The sequence below is a fragment of the Plasmodium relictum genome (assembly GCF_900005765.1).
Source record: "Plasmodium relictum strain SGS1 genome assembly, chromosome: 13".
Classification (NCBI taxonomy): domain Eukaryota; phylum Apicomplexa; class Aconoidasida; order Haemosporida; family Plasmodiidae; genus Plasmodium; species Plasmodium relictum.
In genome coordinates, this window is record NC_041691.1 from 79,214 (window position 1) to 100,849 (window position 21,636).

Genomic DNA, 21,636 nt, shown 5'->3' on the forward strand with positions numbered 1-21,636 from the left:
GTTTTATTTAATTTTTTTTTTTTTATTTTAAAAACGTCTGCTGTATTTATATAATTTTTTCAATTCATTAAAATCTGTATTTTCATTAAAATTTATATCCTTTTCTAACAATGGCATTTCTATATCCTACAAAAAGAAACAAAATATATATATACAAGAAAATTTTTATTTTCATAAAGAAAAATATTTATATTTTTTTAATTACTGGTATAATATAATCATCACTTGAATTTCTATGATATTTATATTTTATTTTATCTAAAGGAATTTCCCCGCTTTTAAATAATAAAAGAAGAAATAGGTATAAATATAAATTTTATTTTTATTTGTATTGAAAAATATGATAAAAAAAATAAAGATATAATTAAATGAATTTGATAGAATAATTAAAAAAAAAAATAAATATAAATAAATATTACCAATTGTATATATAAACTTGTTTTTTTGGTTTTCCTATTAATGTTGATTGTTCTTCGATAAAAGATAAAGTTTCAAAACCATACTCCAATTGCCCAAAAACTACCTAAAAATAAAAAAATAAAATTAATTTTTGAAAAAAGAAAGTATGATTTTTTTTTAATATTTATTTTCTAACATGCTTCTTATCTAGCCATGAACAACTTCTAAAAGTTACAAAAAATTGAGAATTGTTTGTATGCTTAATTCTTGTTTGGCACATAGATAACACTCCTATTATTATAATTAATAGAATACATATGTATAAATTTAGAATATAAAAAAGGGAAATACATATCAGTCAATATAAATATATTAAAGTATTATTTTTTTTTTTTTTATTTCTTTAAAAACCTCTTTTTGAATGTTTATATATGAATTTTTCATTTCTGAAATATTGCCCATATATTGATTCTCCACCAAAACCATTTCCAAAGTTAAAGTCTCCTCCTTGAAACATCTAAAATATATATATATATATATATATACCATTTATATATTTATAAAAATATATATTTTTTAGTAAATTTTATTATTTTTACAAAATCTGTGACAATTCTATGAATGGGAGTATTTTTATACCATCTTGGTTTTAAATAATAACCTAAACCTGTTTCTCCTTCAAATAATATATTTTTTTAATAATGAAAAAAAAAAATTTTAGTTTTATTTTTTTTTATAATTTTTTTTCAAAATTTAATACCTGTACACAGGCAACGAAAATTTTCACAAGTTATTGGTAGTTTATCCATGAAAAGCTGTATAAAAAAAAATATATTATTTAAATAATAAATTTTATCTTTAATTAATATGTAGCTATTTGTTTTTCTTTACTTCAAATATCATTCTTCCAGCATTTCTTCCTCCTATAGCTATATCTAAATAAACGCGAGGGTTGGGTATTTTCATTTTGATTCACAAAATAAAACTAAAAAAATTACATTTTATTTTAAATATTTATTTTATCAGGATCACCTCTCTCTCTCTATATATATATATAAAGCTTTATATTTTTATATAAAATTATTATTTTTTATATATTCATTTTTGTTTATCTTATTCAGTTTATTAAATTTTTTTATTTTTAAAATACTATATTAAAAATTTTATTTCCTTCTTATTATATATATTTCACAAAAATTTTATATTTTTTTTTTAACAATTAAATTTAATTAAATTTTTACCTTTCATTGTAATTATTGAATTTCATAGATTTGTATTTTTTATTTACTAGATAATTTATTTTAATTTATTCTCTTTTAATTGATAAATTTTATTAAATTATATTTTTTATTTTATTTTTTAAAAGTATATTAATTATAAAATATTCGTTAGTATTTTTTTATACAATTTTACTTAGAAGATATATGATTACGTTAAAAAAGTTTTAAATTAAATTTAATATTTTTTTTTTTATATTCTATATTAAATTTAAAGTTTTTAAATTTGTTACACTATTTCTAATAGAAAAATTCTTATTCTTTTATGTTTTAAAAAATTGCATTCACAAAATAAATAAACATATGAAATATATTAAAGAAATTAAAATAATTTTATCGGATAAATAAATATAATGATAATGTTAAATATATATGTGAAATAAAATTAACAAAAATTTCACTTAAAAAAATAATAAAGTAAAAAGGTGTATATATAAATAAAATACTCTCATTTAAGAATGTTAAAAAATAAGAATGTAAATATATATTAAAAATATTATAATGAAAAATAAAATACACATAAAAATAGTTATTTTAAAATATAGTAATTATTTTAAAGTATATTTTTATATTAAATATTTATATTACTCAAAAAGTCTATATATTTAAAGAAATATATATATGAATAAAGTATATTCAATTAGAAAATTTCTTTATATAATATTTACATAAAATTTATTATTTAAAAATTTGTTTAAATAAAATATAAAAATGTTTGAATAATTTTTGTGATCATTAGATAATATATATATTTGATTGAAATAAAAATAAATTAGTGAATTAAAGTAATCCAAAAATGATGTGATATTACTATTATATAAAAATTGTTTTGTAAAAAAATTTACAATTACTAAACACATATTTAATTTATAATATTGTATACTTATTTCATTTGAACTATTATTTAGGCAATTTAAAGTAACTTTTGTATTTGTTACTTTAAATAAAAAATGAAAAAAAATATTTACAATTTTCTTGATAGTAGTACCTTTTCTTCTAAATTCTAAATTAAAAGAAAGTAGAATAATTTTTTTTATAAAATTTCTATAACTTAATAAAAACTGATTTTTATCAATATAATTAATGTAATTATAACCTTTGTTTTTTATATTAGAAAATTCCAAAAAGTATATGAAATTATTATTAATAAAATTTATGTTGGTTAAGTCTAGTAATTTAATATTATTATTCAATATATTTATAAAAATTTTCATATAGAGAAGAAATTCAAACAAAAACCTAATTATATTGTAATGAATATTTTTTAAATTTCTTTTGTTTATATTTTCTGTTAATAAATTTATCTTATAGTATTTAAAAAAATATTTCAGGAATGATATATCATATAAATATATCCCAAATAATAAAATTAATATTTTCTTAATTTTTACAATTAGAAAATTAAAATAATTAATTATAGGATGCAAGTATGTAACTGTTTTCTCTTCTGGATATATGAATGTTTCGTACTTTTTTAAATTACCATTATTATTTAATTTTCTTGTTAAAATTTTTTCATAATCATTTTCTATATATATAAAAATTTTATTTAAAAAGCTAATCTTTTGAAAACCAATTATGTTTTTTATATTTTGAAAAAATAGAGATATTATTTTACTAATAATTTCATATAATTTTTTTTTAATAAAGTAATTTAAAGAAATTATATTGTTGTATTTATTTGATAAGTTATTTTTTATAGTATTTTTATTTATATTTAATTTTCTCAATAAATTTTCTTTTTTTTTTATATCGTCTACGACATCATAGAATAATTTTTTCTTTTTATTTTCTAGAAATGAATATATAGAAAAATTTTTCTTATCTTTTTTTTTTATCATTCTAACTTTTACTAAACTGTTGTGAACATAATAAATACTATTAAAATCAATGATTTTTTTTTTTCTTATGAATGATGATATTTTTCCTAAATAAACAACCATAGAAGTATTATGCCATCTCCATATTGTTTTTTTTTGTTTTATTTTATTATTATAATTATTATGACTTTCAACAATTTCATCATTATATTTTTCGCATTCATTATTATTTTCTACATAACTTTCATCACTTCTTTCTTTGCATTTTTCACATTCATCTTTTTCTTCATAGTTTTCATTTGAAATATTTTCTCTGCTTTCTTTCATAAAAGTTAAAGAATCGTTGCACTGATCAATATTTATTTTGAACAATTTTTTTATCTTTGAAAAGTTAAATTCATTATTATATTCATTGTGTTCTTGATTAAAAAAATAGTAAAAATTACATAAACTATTATCAATGGTTCTACGGTAACTGCACCTATTTCTGTTAATATATAATTCAATAAAAATATCATCTCTTTTCATTTTTTTTTTTTTTAAATTAACCAGTTTTCTATAATATTTATAAAGATATAATAGGTCTTCCATAGAAACATTTCTTGGTAAATAAAAAATCAAATTGTTTGCTAGCTTTAATGACTCTTTTAAACATGAATAAATAGACAATCTATTTTCATTGGATTTTAATTCAAATTTTTTTTTTTTTTTATATGTTGGTCCTCCCCAAGGAATACTTAAAAAAATTACGTCTATTGTATTTTTTCTAAAATGATTTACTATATTAAAAAAATCACATAAAATAAAATCAACATTTTTATTATAAAAATTACAATTATGCTTGCATTCTTTTATTCTAATTAAACTAATATCTGATGCAATAGTAAAAGCATTTTCTATGCTAGTGCTATTTCCTCCAGCTCCAGCAAATGGATCTAAATAAATCAGTATCATTTCTTTTACCTTATTAATTTTATTATCATTATAATTTTTATTTTTTTCTCTTTTTATTTTTTTTTTATTATTGCCTTTAATTATATATCCTTTGTACACATTTTTATATTCATTCGTGTCTATATCACTTTCATAATTTTTTTTTTTTTTCTTTAATTTTTTCCCATAATTTAATAAATTATTTCCAATATTTTTGGAAATAAATTCAGGAGTCATAGAATAAATCATTTCATTATCTAATATAAAACATCTTTCTTTTTGAATTGATTTATAATTTTTATTTCTTACTATATATTTTTTCTTATTATTATAATTTATAGGATAATAATTAATTGTACTGTGATCAAATAAATCAAATTTTTTAATATTTTGATATATTATTGGAATTTTATATTTATATGTATTCTTTAATAGTTCAGAACTTTTAATAAAGTTTAATTCTCTAGCTAAATAATCATCTTTTCTAAAGTTTTTCATTGATTCATTTTTATCATATATATTTATTTTTTCTGCAAAATATAAAAAATTAGAACAAACCATTTTATTTAGCAAGTCATTTTCCTCTAAATCAAATGAAGTATAATAACAAGGATGAACTAAAAAGCTTATATTTAAAATACTATTATTGTTCCTTATGTCATTAAAATTATTATATTTAATTTTAATCATTTTTCTTAAATTTTTTTAGAATTTTTTTTTAAAAAAAAAAAAAAATACCATCGAAATTTTTCTTAAATTTTGTATTTTTTTTTGTATTTTCAAATGAAATTAAATGAAATACCATTTTTTTATCCTCAATGTAATACCATTATATACATAAAGCACTTAAAAATGTACTGTAACATTTTTATATAGTTCTATGGGTTTATAATTTGTACTACAAAGATAAAAAAAAAAAAAAAACAGTTAATGCAATTTTTTGTTTACAACCATAGCTCATTTTTTTTAATATCTATAAAAATCTTTAAGAGCAATCTTTAATAAAAACGCATTTACTAGAATAATTTATATATTATATTCTAATTGAGAACATTTAAAAATACAGAATATAACAAAAAACAAAAAAAAAAAAAAAAAAAGAATAATATATATGTATATATATTTTCTCATAAAATGTAAAAAAAAAAAAATTTTCAGAAATTGTAGAGTCCAAGGTTATAATTAAAACAAAAAAATATATTTTTTACAAAATAAAATAAAATTATTACAAACTTTAATATATTAGATAAATGAGAAAAAAAAGATAAGTAAAAATTATAATATAATAATTATTTCAAATAAAACCTTAAGGAAAATTTCTTGTACCAATAATAAAAGATTTTAAAAATAATATTTATATAATTTAGTTTTACAAATTTAACTTTTTATGAAATTCATAATAAAGAATATATGCATATGCTATTATTTTTCTGAAATTGTGATATATTATATATATTGATGTACATTTTTTTTTAATATTTTCATAATAAATAAAAATATTTTAAACATAAATTATTCTCATAGTATAAAAAAATAATTTTGATTAGTTATAACATTTTTTTTTTCTATTAATAATTATATGTACTTTTAAAATTATTGATTATTTTTTACTTTTTCTTTGAGAATTAATTTTTTCATTAGAAATTTTTTCTTTTTTTTTTTCTTTTTGATTCCATTTCATTAAATGGTGAATCAAGTAATTTAAGTTTATTAAATAAGTTTGATATAACTTGATTATAGAAAAAAAAAGTTCTTCAATAATTTTTATTTAAAAGTAGGAAGTATGCTGTAATTATATTTTTTCAAAATTTAAAGATTTTGTTTTTTATCATATAAAATGTAGAAATTTACATTTTTAGAAGAAACATTATTTTTTAAATAATTAATATTGTTAAAACTTATTCTATAATATTTAATTTTTTTTTTACACAAATTAAACTTTTGTGTTGCATTATTACAATTTTCCAATGTTCTAAATATTTTATATAATTATTTTATTTTATTTTTTTTTTTATCTAAATGAAAAATTTTAATAGGATACTTAATTAGCTGCATTTACACTACATCTATTTTATAAAAGTCATTTTTTTTTTCTTTTTAATTCCATATTATAATTCAGAATACAAATAATAATTGACTGAATATTTTATCCTATTTATGTTATTTAGAAATATTGAATAATTAAGAACTAATTACTACTTTGGTATAGTTGATAATTTTTTTTTCAATTTTATATCTCAATTAATTATACCTTTTTTTTTCTTAAATATACTAAAAGAAAAACTATTTTCTTATACTAAACATTTGTTGATTTAAAATATACCTTTTTTATTTTTATTACTAATGAAAACACTCAAATTTATATGATCCTTAATTCTTTTAAATATAAAAAAAAAAATGTTGACATATAGTATACTTATTAGTTTATAATATATTTAGGATTAATCATTTTATTTATATTTTATTCATTTATTAATATATTATGTAAATTTCTAACAATATATATATGTATTTTTATTATTTCAATAACTCTTTCATTTTTTAATTTCATTATTTATAAACTGGCCCTGTACTACTTTTATCCATTAATTATGAAAAATTATAATTTTTATATTTATCATTTATTTATTTAATATCATTCTGTAATTTCTTTCATTTATATTTCTAAGATTATCAATAATATTTATTTCGTAGTATACTTTATAGTAACATTTTTATTTCTGTTATTGTGTACTTTTAATACTACAATATATATTTTTTTTTCTTTGATACACATTTTTTTTTTCCCTTTTTTACTTGTTTTAGTATTATTATTTGAAAAGTTACTATTCTCTTTATTATTATTAATTCTATTCTCACTTTCTTTTAAAAATTCTTTTAATTTTAAGATGATTCTTTAAGAAATATAATTAAGCTACAATGTAACTACTTCTTTCATTTATTTTTTAAATTTGTCTGTATATTCTGAATTTTACTTTTTTATTTTACTTCAAATATTAATATTTTTTTTTTTTTTTTTTACTATTTCACTATATAGTTTCAATAGTTTATTAAATTAAAAATTATTTTATTTTATTTTATTCTATTCTTTTTTATTATTTTCTAATTAGTAACTTTTAACTTTTTTTTAAAAATTTCAAATTTGAATATATTTATTGTGCTATAAATTATTTTATTTTTTTTTTATTTAGTCACATATTTTTATTATCAAATTCCATTTTGTATTTTTAAGTAACATAATACATATATCTATTGTTGAAATATAAAACAATATACTGGTATCATTTTTTAATATTTTCCACATAAATATCATTTGTAACTTTTAATAAAAATTAAAGTAATTAATTTATAATTTTTATTTGATAATAGTTTAGAATTATCTAAAAAATTAAAACTATATCAGTAAATAAATATTAAATATTCACAATTAACACAAGGTAAAATGCTTTTGTGTATGAAAATTTTTTTTTTGAAAAATAAAATATAGCAAATTGAATAGTTAAAATTTAAAAAGAAAAATCAGGATATATATCATTTATAATTAAGTTCGTAAAATTAAATTATTATCAGCAAAACAATTTTTCTTAAGCATATCATTTTTTTATATTATTTTTTAAGAAGTGATAAATTTTATAAGAAGGAATATGATTATATTTTATAGATATTAGTATTTTTTTTTCTTTGTATTCAATTACGCATCCGCGTGTAACAATATAATGAAGTTATTTCATTTAATTATAATCAAGGTGGAAAAAATCGTGATTAATTTAATAAGAAAATGTTTTTTAACATATGAATATATATATTTAAAAAAAAAAAAAAAAGGAAAAAAAAACTTTTTTCAAACAAAGAATTTTACATTGATATAATTAAATGAAGTAAACTATAACAAGAACTCTCTTGATTCTTGAATTAAATATTTTCTAAAAGTAAAATATAAAAGAGATTTTTAAAACTATTTTGTCTTTTTACATTTATTCCCTTTTTGCATATAATGAGATTTAGAAAATTTGAATCCCGCTATATCAGGTGTTGAATTTGTTATGATACAGTTACCTAATTCATCCATCTAAAAAAAAAAATTATAACATATAAGTACATTTATAAATTTTATTATAAATAATTCATTAAATAATATATTCTTAAAGAATATACTATTATTGAATAAATTATATTACGAACTAAATAAGAAAAAAACTTATCTTAAAAAATTATTAATTAATAAATAAAAAATAAAAATAAAATACTAAGCATCTTCCATTTATATATATATATATAGCTTATGTAAGTAAAAAGTATACAGGTATATTTATAAATGTTTCGTTTAAAAAATTTGAAGCATACTGATATATTCTTTATTAAAATTTTCTCTTTTTCGTTAATGGAATTTTTTAGAAAATATGAAATACACGATTCAGCAACTTTTCCTTTTTTTGTATTTCCAGGAACTAACTTTATTTTATACTTATGATTCTATACAATATAATAAAAATAAATTAATAAGAATTTAATTTTCAAGTATATTCTTATAATAGTTTTTGGTTTATGTTCAAAAATTTTACTTGAAGAGCTGAATAAGGTGCGCACATTGGAATTGCAAAACACAAAATATCTCCTTCTTTTGGTGAACTTGTTAATTTTTCTAATTCACTTAACTTCACCTATTAAACGTGTATAGACATATTTTATATATTTATTTTTTTAATACATATTACTTTTTTTATTTGTTTTAGAATTTTTAATGTACATTATTATTTTTTCAATTGTTTAAAAAAAAAAAAAGATAAAATGTAAATATTATTACTTTCATATCTTGTTCATCTATTTTTTCAAAGTTTGCTATAACTTCTTTAACATTTTTATATTTATTCTGCAATTCTGCTACTTTATCTCCATTTTTTTCCGTTTTTGTTTTGTCAATTTCATGTTTCATCTGAAAAAAAAATATTATTGAAATATATACATTTATTTTATTCAAATTTAAAAAAAAAGAGTCAAAAAGAGTTATTTTATTTAATATATATTTTTTTTAAACCTTTTTAGATCCAATTATTTTCATATGTAATTGTCTTGATTCTTCATCATCAACTTGCTCTTTATATTTCTTCTTCATTCGTTTTTTTTTTGATTTTGCCCCCCTTAGTAAATGAACGCAACTCTAAAAAAAATAGTAATTCATATATTTAGTCACTTCTAAACTTATTAATAAATATTTATTTATTTTTATTAATGCTTTTATTTTATTTTATATTTGTTAAGAAACTATTCATTTTACTTTTGTTTTATCTCTCTTATCTTGTCTTTTTTTTTCTGTGAGCTCATTCTATATGAAATAAAAAATATATAATTTTTATTTTTTCTTTATTTAAAGAATGTTAAATATAAAAATATAAAAAATTAATATATGCATATTTATAAACGTAAATGTGAATCTAGAAAGTTAATATTTTTCATTTTAAGAAATACTATTATTTTTAATAATTCTAAAAAAAAATTTTATAATATAATAATGAAATATAATAATTTTCATATATTATATTTTATTGTTTTTTTATAGGATTACTTTATTTTTATTTAAATTTTCATCTGACTCATTATTCAAAGATACTTCTTTTTTTAATTTTGTACTTTTCTTTTTTTTATTTTCATTACATTTATTTGTATTCCTTTCATATTCTTCCTCTGAGTATGTTTTATCTTCATCCTGTTCATTTTCATTTTCTCCATTTTCGTCTTCATCTTCATTTTTCCTTTCTCCATTCTCACTTGAATGATCTTTATTGTATTTACCTCTACTTTCACCACCACCTCCATTTTCGTTATCTTTTTCTTCATCTTCTTCATCTTCATCATCTTCATCATCTTCATCATCTTCATCATCTTCATCATCTTCATCTTCTTCATCTTCATCATCTTTACCTTCTCCATCTTCATCTTCTTCATCTTCTTCATCTTCTTCATCTTCTTCTTCTTCTTCATCTTCTTCTTCATCTTCTTCTTCTTCTTCATCTTCTTCTTCATCTTCATCATCATCTTCCTCTTCCTCTTCCTCTTCCTCTTCATCTTCATCTTCTTCTTCTTCATCATCTTCATCTTCTTTATTCTCATCTACTTCATCTTTATCTTCATTTTCTTTTTGCTTATCTTCATCTTCTTTATTCTCATCGACTTCATCATTATCTTCACTTTCTTTTTCCTTATCTTCATCTTCTTTATTCTCATCTTCTTCATCTTTATCTTTACTTTCTTTTTCCTTATCTTTATCTGCATGTTTACTTTCGTCTTTATCTTCATTTGATATTTTTTCTTTGAAACTAGTACTAATTTCACTTTTACATACATTCATATTAAGGTCTTTTTTATAGCATTTTTCTTCCTCATCTTCTATATCTTTAAGGAGTTTACTAATATCCATTTTTACAAAACCTGTAGCCTTACGTGATCTAGTTGGTCTTAATGTATTTAAAGATTTTTGACTTTCAATATAAGGAATATTTTCTTCTTCAGAGGTAAATGAAACACTTTTTTTTTTTTTCTCGTCATTTGTGTTATTATTAAAAGTTCCTTTTAATTTTTTTTCTTCACGTTTTTCTTCATCATCTATTTCTTTAAGAAGTTTACTAACATCCATTTTTACAAAACCTGTAGGCTTACGCGACCTGCTTGGCCTTAGTGCATTTAAAGATTCTTGTTTTTCAACATAAATATTTTCATCTTCTGAAGTAAATGATACACTCATTTTTTTTCTACTATCATTTTCATTGTTATTGAATGATACTTGTTTTTTTGTATCTTCTTCTCTTTCATCATTTTCTTCATCTTCTATATCTTTAAGTAATTTGCTAACATCCATTTTTACAAAACCTGTAGGTTTACGTGATCTAGTTGGTCTTGGTATATTTAGAGATCCTTGATTTTCAACGTAGGGAATATTTTCTTCTTCAGAGGTAAATGAAACACTTTTTATTTTTTCCCTATCACTTGTACTATTACCAAAAGTTCCTTTTAATTTTTTTTCTTCACTTTTTTCATTATCTTCTATATCTTTTAGCAACTTACTAACATCTATTTTTACAAAACCTGTAGGTTTACGTGACCTGCTTGGTCTCAGTGTATTTAAAGATTCTTGCTTTTCAACATAAGGAATATTTTCTTCTTTAGGAGTAAATGAGACGTTTTTTTTCTTTTTTTCATTAATTTCATCATTATTAAACTTCGTCTTTGTTTCTTTTTTATTATTATATTCTTCTTCACCACACTTTTCTTCATCTTCTATTTCTTTAAGTGATTTATTAGAACCCATATTTACAAAATCAAGACGCTTGTGCGATCTAGCATGCCTTGGTAAATTTGGAGATTCTCTTTTTTCAAAATCACATGTATCAAGTTTATCGGAATTAGATGAAATCTTTTCTTTTTCCTCTTCACCAATTATTTTAGTATTCATATTTATTTTTACCTTTCTATTTTTATTATTGTCTTCATCCATTTCTTCATCTTCTATATCTTTAAGCAGTTTACTAACATCCATTTTTACAAATCCTGTAGGCTTGCGTGTCCTGCTGGGCCTTGATAAATTTAATGATTTTTTTTCTTCAGCGAAATGCATATTATCTAAATCAGATTTGAAAGAAACATTATTCTTTTTTTGCTTCTCAGATATGTTTTCACTAAATGAACTTGATATGGAAAAGTTTCCATTATTATCTATTTTTTCCTTTTTATCAGATGAAGATTCATTTAAATCATCATCCTTAAATCTAATAGGACTTCCGTATATTTCACAAGATATGAAACTTTGTTTTCTCTTATTTTCATATACGTAATCAAAACAAAAAGAATCTCTTTGTTCAAAATTTTCAATTAAAACTTTCTTCATATAATAACTTAATAATATATTATTTAATTTAATAGTATTATTTGATTTTGTGTTATCTTGGATACCTTTAAAAATATTATGATTTTTATTTAAATTAAATATTTCCAGTATATTTTTAGAAAAAATGTTAGAGCTAAAGTTTTCTTTTATATTTAAAATAATTTTGTGAACAAAAAAGAAGGTTAAGGCATTTTTAAATTTTTTAAAAATAATATATAATTTTCTAGTATCCTTAATTAATTTGATATTTCCTTTGGGCATAAGATTTTTCTCTTTTTTATGAGTAAACAAAAAAAAATAAAAGTAAAATTTACAAATAACATAAATAATTCTTTTATAATATTTTTTAAAAACCCTACAATTATTACACATATTTTGGTTATATTTTTTGTGATTTAAAAAAAACTTACGAAATATTTGATTATTTTTTTTATTCAAGAATAAATTAAAATTCAAAAATTTACATAATATTTGAACGGTGTTATATTCATAATCATAAAAAATTCCTAATTTGTTCAATATCAAAAATATTTTATCATACATATGTATAAAACTAGAGTTTAATGTATTTATTTTTTTATTATTTCCTAGAAAGAAACTAAAAAAAATTCTATAGTTGCATCTACTTTTTTTGTTTTTTGAATAATATACATAAGGTAAACTTGACCCAGTGCATTTAAGCATTAACTTAGGATTTTCAGAATGCTCTGGAAAATTTAAAAACATTTCTAATTCATTACTATATCCATATTCAATACTTTTTTTTAAATATTCATTTTCCTTCTTGTTACCCATTGAAATTTTGTAACCACAGTTTAAATAAAAATTATTTTTATTTATACAATTATTTTTTTTTTTTAAATTTACTACTAAATTTTTATGTTCTATATAATTACTATTATATGAATAAATATTGTTACTTAGATTAGGAAATTTGTGATTTAAGTTATAAGAATTGGTAAAGTTTATAATATTCTTATTTACTACATATGTATTATTATCATTTTTCACTTTCAATATATTATTATTGTTGCTATTATTGTAAGCGCTATTATAATTATTCCCATTTTTATTTTTAATACTATTATAATCATTATTTTTATCACTAAAATTATTATTATAGTTAACAAAATTTAGATGAATATGCTCTTTTTTACTATTGTAGTTATCTTTATCACTAATGCTAATTGGAAGTTTAAAAAAATTATTATTATTTTCGGTAACATTTTTTTCAGTAATGGCATAGTTTTTTTTTTTAAGTAAAAAATTGTATCCCTTCTTTTTTTGTTTATAAGAATTATTACATACACATGGTATTTCTTTTATTATGCTTCTAAAATTTTTTTTTTCATTAATAGAATTTAAGCAACTTACAGATGAGATAGAATTACTATATATTCTTTCTTTTGATACATTATCATTATACTGTTGATCAATTGAATTATTTTTATTTGTATTCACATCATCTTGCTCAATTGCTTTCTTTGCATTTTCTGGAGTGTTTTCTTCAATATTGTTATCTAACATTTTATCGATGTGAAATAAAATAGTTATTCCCATCTCTAATTTGACGTGTGGTAAATAATTTTTTTTACCTCTTATTACAAAAGATCCTGTTTTTAAGTACTCTCCTGATGGTGCAGATTTACTAACTTGGTGATAATATACCCACCAGGCTGAAGTTATAATTTTATTATTCCAAGCAGAACTTCTGCATACTGCTAATTGTCCTGCTTCTGCTAGAGTTTTTTCTGGAATTGGTTTGTCCTTGTATGGATTTTTAATTATGCAGGATGCTGCACCATGAATATCTGCGTGAACATAAATGTCATTCTTCTGAAAATATCTTCTAAATAATATTTCGTTTTGTAAAGCATCTCTTCCAGCTATAACCAAATAATTTTCAGAAGAAGTAAACCAGTGGAATTTTTCAAACCAGTAAACTTTTCTTAATTTTTGTATTTGGCATACTGTTTTATGCTTTACTTTTTGTTTATTTTCTTTGTTTTTTTTTTTTTTTTCAACTTTTTTTACTGCGAATTCCGTTGCTATTTTCGTTTTCCTAATTTTTTCTTCTGTCCTTTTTCTTAATTTTTGATAATCTTCTATATTTCCATACACTGAATTATTTAAATTTATTGTAACCGAAACATTTTTTTCATTAATATCCAAATTTTTTAAATTTTCATTCTTTTCATCATTTGAATCGTAGTTCCTTTCATTATCTTCATTTTTATTTTCTTCACAATCATTTAGCAGTAATTCCATTTCACAATTGTTAAAATTTATTGAACTAATGCGTGATGCTATAGGATGATTTTGTTTTTTAAACATTTTTATGTGATCCCATATTTTCTCCCAATTTGCACTTGTAGAAATTGCAGCCCTCATTAATTTTATTGCTTCTTCCACAAGTTCATCATTCATTTGAATTAATGTAATTTTTTTTTTTAAGAGATTTACTTCTTTTTCTAATTGATGAATTCTTCTTTCATGATCCAATTTAATTCTATCCATTTTGGAAAGAGAATTCTTGTTTTTATTTATTTCTTGTTGCTTATCGTACTTGGACAGTTCCATTTTACTAAAATATGTATCAACACAAATATTAAAATCATCAAATTCTATAATATCCATTTTGTTCTCATTTATTTTATTTCTATGATTACTAAGAATAACTGGTGAAAATTCAAAAAATTCATATTCTTCTTTTTTTCCTAAAATTTCACTTTTTTTCTTTTCATCATTACTTTTGGAAATATTAATTTCTTTCATTTTATCTGAGTCTCCATTACCATCGTTCTTAAATGAAACTTTCTTTTCATTAATATTACTTGGTACTTTAAAAATTTCTTCTGAATTTTTTTTCTGTTCATTAGTTTTTTTTTTTTCATTTTTTAATGTAAATCCATATCCATTAATTAAATTTTCTTCATTACTTAAAATATTTAACAAATTTAAACATTCATTTATAACTTTATACATTATTTCTGTTATGTCATTTAATTGGTAATTATCTAATATATCATATGGATCAACTCCACAAACCATTAATGCATGAATTATTAAGTCGTTATGTGCAAATGCAACTAATCTACTGGCCAAATCAGAGAGCGTCTTTAATTTTTTCATCTTTTTATATTTATCGTTACTATTAATAGTAATATCGTTTTTTATTCTGGAATTATTTAATATCAGTAAGGATTTATTTTCTGAAGATTTAGAACCTTTGACATTTTTGGATAAATTGCTCTTTTTTATTATATCTCTTTCATTAGTCTTATTTTTTAAATTATGTGAATTATTTTTTTTTACACATTTTTTATTTTTATTACTCTCATCATTAATATTTATGTCTTTAGTGTTTTTCTCATTTATGTAACTTTCATTAATAACGTTATTACTATTACAAAGTTTATTGTACGGCAAATTTTCTTTGAATTTGATATCCATACTCTCCAAATTACTATTTTGAGATTTTTCAGACATGGTATTATTTTTTTCTTTTATTACATTCGCAGAATTTATATTAGCATCTTCAATTTTTGATTTATTATTGTATAATAATATTTCATTAATACATTTCTTTATATTTTCTTTATCCGTTGCTATCAAATTTTTATATAGTAATATAGATGAATGCTCTTCTATATTATATATTTCATTAGCATTATATCTTTTTCCAGTGGCATCATTGCTCTTTAAAATATGTATTATTTTAAACTCATGATCTGTTAATATAATATTCCCTGCAATATACAATTCTACAATTAAATGGTATGCTTTATCATCAAATCCGAATTTAATATCAACAACTCTGTCTCCTCCTAATTGAGTTATATTAGTAATTTTACGAGATCTCAAGTGCTTCCTTAGTTTCATAGTAAATGAAGATGGCATTACATCTTTTTCTCTCTTCCACTCAGTAATATGTATTCTTTTTTCTGCTTCAATCAACAAAAAATATTTTTGTTCTCTTTTTGAGCATTTTAAAACGTAAATTTTATTTGAAATATTATAAATATTTGTAACAGTGCATCCAATAATATTTTTTTTACATAAAGTTATTATCGCTCGTATATCAAGTGCTGTCAATCTCTGTTTTGCCATTGTTTATATTTTTTGTTAATATTTCAAAATTTTATATAAATTATATATTAAATAATTTTTAAAGAAATTTAGCAAAATTCATAAGAAAATTTTTGTTTCACTTTCTTACAAGTATATTAATCATTTTCATTAAATAACAATTTTAAGATTTTATTAGTTTTCTATAAAAAAATATATAAGTTTAATTCTCGGGAAATATTTTATTTAAAAATATAAATTTTATTATTTATTTTATAATAAATATTTTAAAAATATACTTATATTCGTAATTCTTTTATTTTAATTAATTTATTTTTTTAATTTGAAGTTCTATAATTTTTATTTTTATCTTTTTATTCTTTAGTAGTTCACAAAAATAAAAATTATTTAAAATTTTTTTTGTAATTTATTACACTCGTACGTTATATATATATATATATATATATATATATATAGTTAAATGTATGCTCACACACTAATATAATTTTAATACAAAAAAAAAAAAAAATTAAATCTAAATGTTAAATAAAAATTAAAGGAAGCTTTAATAACATAATAAAAAATGTTATAAAAATTTTTAATGAACAAGCTACAAAATAATAAAAAAAAAAAACATTGTGACAAAAACACAAATTAAATAAAAAGTAAAATTAATAATTTAAAATAATATTTTTTATATGAAAAAATAATTGATAAACATAAAATATACAAAGTTGCATAAATAAGAAATACTATCTTGGTTTTTATGATACAAAGTATTTGCCAAAAAAAAAAAAAAAAAATGAAAAAATACAAAGAAATGTTGTAAACACATTTAAGAATACATAATAAATAAATAAATATCTAAGGAATGATATTAATATAGTCAAAAAAAAACATGAAAATAAATTATATATTTCAAGATTAAAAAAAGAAATGTTCTACATGGATTATAATGTGAAAACTTAATGTATTTTCTATTTCCAATTTTTTTCATATATATAAATAAAAATTTTATTTATAACTTTCATGTATCTTTTTAATATACCTTTGTAATGATAATAAGAAAAAAAATTTAGTTTTTATTTATATTTTATTTATAAAACTCATTATTTTTAAACTTAATGTGGAATTTAAAAAATTAAAATTTGTTGTAAGTATAATTTTAATTTTATCCCTTCTTTTTCTTGAAATGATATTTTCTTTTTTGTTTTGGTGTTAGTATAATGTATTATATTTATGGCATATTATTTAGTTAAACAAAAGACATTAAAATATTCATTTCGGAATTAAAAAATGTAAAAAAAAAAAAAAAAAAAAAAAAAGTATATATAATTAAATAAAGAAATAATTAACTGATTAAATAAGATATTTTGAAATTTTTAAGAAATTAGAGATTCTAAAAGTGTATGTTTTTTATTTTTTGGTTTGCAACTTTTAATTAATAGTAGCAAATATGGTGCACAACTATCATGAAATATATTATTTTAAAATTATTTCATATATATTTACATATATATTAATTTATTATATATCGTTAGAAAAGATATTCATTACATAAAGATATTTTGTTATATAAAAAAATGTTTTTAAATATAAAAATACATAAACAGTTTTTAACGTGTGCACGTGTGTAAGAATAGTTTATAATTTTTTTTTTTTTTTTTTTTTAATAAAGTAATAAAACACATTTTATTTTGCTATTTAAAAAAGAGATTTTTTTTTTTTTTTAGCTAGTATTAATGGTTTTTTGCTTCTGGTTTTAAAATTTATTATAAGTTAATAATGACTTTTAATTCATTGTGTTTAATATTAATGATTCATAAAATATAAAACATTTAATATAAACTTTTTTTTTTCTTTTTTTTATTCAGAAAAAAGCTACATGGGCATAGAGATATTCTTCTTTTTACTAGCAACATTCTTTGATTTTCTTTTAAAAAAAGTAAAAATCTGTATTATAATAAATTTTTATATATTAGTACTTTAATTTTTTTATCTATACAATATGTACAAATAATTTAAAAAGTTGCTTTTATAGATTTATAAAAAAAAAAAAAAAATTACAAGGATATAAATAATACATTTGTTTTTTAAGATATAGCTGAGTCTGCTTTAAAACTTTCTTCACTATTTTGATTTATAAACATATATTATGAGTAACTAAGGTTTAATTATTGTTTTTTGTTTTTTATTTTTAAATATAGCAAATTAATATTACAAAAAACTGAAATAAAAGGTTTTATTAATTTTTCTCAATTTCATCTTATTTTTAAATAAAAATCATTTGATAATTAGAATATTTTTTAATTTTGTCCTTGTTTAATATTTTTTAACAAAGAACTAATTTTAAATATAATTTTAATGGATACATAATTCTGAATACAAATTTTAATTGAAATATGCTTTTATACAATATTAAATAATCGTTGTTCAGTATTTTGTTTTTTTAAAATAATGTTTCTATTTCTATAAGAATAAAGAAATTATTTGTGCATTGATATAATTTGTGAATTCAATAAATATTAAATACTTTCATATTTAAGTTAAAAATATTTATATCAACAATAATTTTTAACATACAAGAATTTTTCTTTTTAGTACTAAATTTAATTGATAAAAAAAAAAAAAAAAATTAAATAAAATAATTTTGAAATAATTCACATTTAATTAAAAAATAATTATAATTTAATTATATTTAAATTTGATTATAAATGAAATAATTAAATCATTATATACTTTAATTTTTGCAAAGAGAATTTTGAAAAAAATATTTATATTGTTAATAACAAATGATAATGCCATAAAACTTATAGAAATGGATTTAAAAGAGAATTCATTAAAAAAAAAAAAAAAAAAGTTAATTAACATAAGAAATAATAAAAATAATAGCAAAAAATCGAAAAAAGGAGTGTTAACAAAAAACAAATATGAGAAAAAGAAATTAGATGAACTTTATAAATTAGAAATTGAAAATTTTAAAAAACGCAAAAATCAAAAACATGAAAAATTAAATGAAAATCTTGATTTGATAAATGATGATTATGATGATATAAAAGAAATATCAAAGCAAGTGAATGATCAGATAAATTTATATAAAGTTTTATTAAGAACAAGAATTTTAACGCAAAAAGCGTTATCATTATCTAATAAATTACCATTATTACCATTTGTTTCTTTAAAGGAAAAAATATTAGATAATAATAATTTAAGTAACGATATTAGAAATTCATTAAATGAAACTAAATGTAATGAGGAAAAATTAAAAAATGATATTGGAGAACTATTAACTATACTGCATAACTATTTAAAAAAATATTTTTTAAAATGTAATGTTCCAATTAATGAAGATTTATTTAATGAAGTAAATATAATTTACGATGAAGAAGATAAATCATTTTATGAAAATAGAAGAAACTTATATAATGAAGATACAACAAAAAGTGAGAAGAAACTCTTTTCTATAATTGATACGTGGTTTTTATATTCTAAAAAGATGTGCTTAAATTTTTTTGATATAATGCATAAAATAACTAAAATGAGTTCAATAAAAAGTTTAAAAACATATGAGCAATCTATCTCTTCTCAAATTAATCAAGTTATGTTTGAATTACCATCTTTAATTGAAAATTCTTATCCTGAAACCTTAAATTATGAAATTATTGGGAAAAAACTATATGAATTATTATATAAAGACAAAAGAAACTTTAATTTGAATAAGTATATATATGATGATGAGGTATGCTTTATATATATATATACATATTTTTATTCATATAACTCTTTGCTTCATATAAACATAATGAACTTTTATATTTTTTTATTATTTTATTTTTTTGTCTTCTTTATAAAAAAACATAGTAAAATATTCATTTAATAACTATTTAAAATGTACTTTGATTGGTTTTGTTATTTCTATATATTTAGATAAAATTAATCTAATTAAATTATTTTTAAAAAATTTTATTTAATCTATTTTAATTTTTTATTTTTATATTTTTAGATTTACTACAAAAAGTTTTTAATGAACGCTATTCAAATTTTGAAACATAATCAGTAAGATAAAATACATTTAATATAAATTGTATATTTCTTTTTTTTGTTATTAACAGAAAATAGAAAAAAATTTTTTTTTTTTTTTAATATAGGGAAGACAGTGAATTGTTAAAATCACAGAAGGAAATATACAAGATTAAAAAAAAATGTAATATTTTAAAAGGCATTAAAATAAAAAATATTAATCTTCCTTTTATTTTTTATTAAATAAATCATTATTATTTTTATTTTTTTAGATAATAACAATAATGTAAATAGAGGAAAAATTTTATCTTTCGAACCAATACCCAAATTAGTCAATTTCATGGTGTGAAAAGAAAAATAATTAAATAGAATAAAATATTATAACATATAAAATAATTAAATAATTAAATTAAAATTTTTAAATATATTTCTTCACATTTTTATTTATTATTTTATTTTTTTATTCACAGTTGCCTGAACCACGAGATTTGAAAAATGAAAACTTATGTGAATATACGGATAATCCTGAACTAGTTAATGTACTTTTATCATCTTTGTTTCAAGATTAATTTTTTTTTTTTTTCTTACATAATAAATTATTTGTTTCACATATTCTTTACTATAATTCTTAATTAAACATTATTCACTTATTTTTATTTTTTTAAAAATCGTACAACTTTTTTTTCTTTTTTTTACTATAATTATAAATAACATTAAACAACAAAAAAAAAAAATTTTTTTTAAAATAAAAGAAAATTTCTTAGAATTATAAATTATATAATTTATTAATAATCAATAAAAAAAAAAAAAATAAAATAATTATAAAAATATAAAGTATAATAGCTCATTTTTATTCTTAAGTGCCCTAGAAAAAAATGCTGAATTTCTCTATATAATATCATATTTTTAATATCCTAAAAAAAAAATGATACAATTAAAAATTTTTTGTGAAGCATGATATTAAAAAAATATTTCATTCAGTGCATATTATTGTAATGATTTCATATTTTTATATTTAACCGATTTTTGCATAAAGTAAAAATGTTTCTGTTTAAATTTTTATTTAAATTTGTAATTATGTTTTGAAAGCATACTGATTTTAATATTTTTATATATACAAATGTATATTTTTGCATTTCTTTAGTATAACATAAAGTACAAAAAATAAAAACATGTAATTTTACAAAATATTTATATATGTAGTTACAGAACAATATTTTAAGATTTCTAAAGAGAAAGA

At 18.3% G+C, this 21,636-nt stretch overlaps 4 protein-coding genes across 4 annotated transcripts; 1 reads left to right on the top strand and 3 right to left on the bottom strand.

Moving 5' to 3' along the window:
- Window positions 1-27: 27 nt before the first annotated feature.
- Window positions 28-1,365, bottom strand: PRELSG_1301500 (peptidyl-prolyl cis-trans isomerase, putative; the record flags this gene model as incomplete). The annotated part of the gene is made up of 8 exons (XM_028678526.1): window positions 28-126; window positions 206-275; window positions 420-523; window positions 596-690; window positions 811-916; window positions 999-1,075; window positions 1,160-1,214; window positions 1,291-1,365. 8 exons carry the CDS (start codon window positions 1,363-1,365, stop codon window positions 28-30), a joined length of 681 nt encoding a protein of 226 aa, XP_028535664.1.
- Window positions 1,366-2,329: 964 nt separating this feature from the next.
- On the bottom strand, window positions 2,330-5,119 carry PRELSG_1301600 (trimethylguanosine synthase, putative; the record flags this gene model as incomplete). The annotated part of the gene is made up of 1 exon (XM_028678527.1): window positions 2,330-5,119. The coding sequence occupies one exon, from the start codon at window positions 5,117-5,119 to the stop codon at window positions 2,330-2,332; it is 2,790 nt and encodes a 929-aa protein (XP_028535665.1).
- A 3,265-nt stretch (window positions 5,120-8,384) lies between these two features.
- PRELSG_1301700 (conserved Plasmodium protein, unknown function) lies at window positions 8,385-16,418 on the bottom strand (the record flags this gene model as incomplete). Its single annotated transcript, XM_028678528.1, has 7 exons — window positions 8,385-8,498; window positions 8,774-8,902; window positions 8,992-9,090; window positions 9,234-9,362; window positions 9,465-9,587; window positions 9,705-9,752; window positions 9,993-16,418. 7 exons carry the CDS (start codon window positions 16,416-16,418, stop codon window positions 8,385-8,387), a joined length of 7,068 nt encoding a protein of 2,355 aa, XP_028535666.1.
- A 2,776-nt stretch (window positions 16,419-19,194) lies between these two features.
- PRELSG_1301800 (conserved Plasmodium protein, unknown function) lies at window positions 19,195-20,965 on the top strand (the record flags this gene model as incomplete). Its single annotated transcript, XM_028678529.1, has 5 exons — window positions 19,195-20,115; window positions 20,380-20,432; window positions 20,525-20,580; window positions 20,669-20,739; window positions 20,867-20,965. 5 exons carry the CDS (start codon window positions 19,195-19,197, stop codon window positions 20,963-20,965), a joined length of 1,200 nt encoding a protein of 399 aa, XP_028535667.1.
- Window positions 20,966-21,636: the final 671 nt, after the last annotated feature.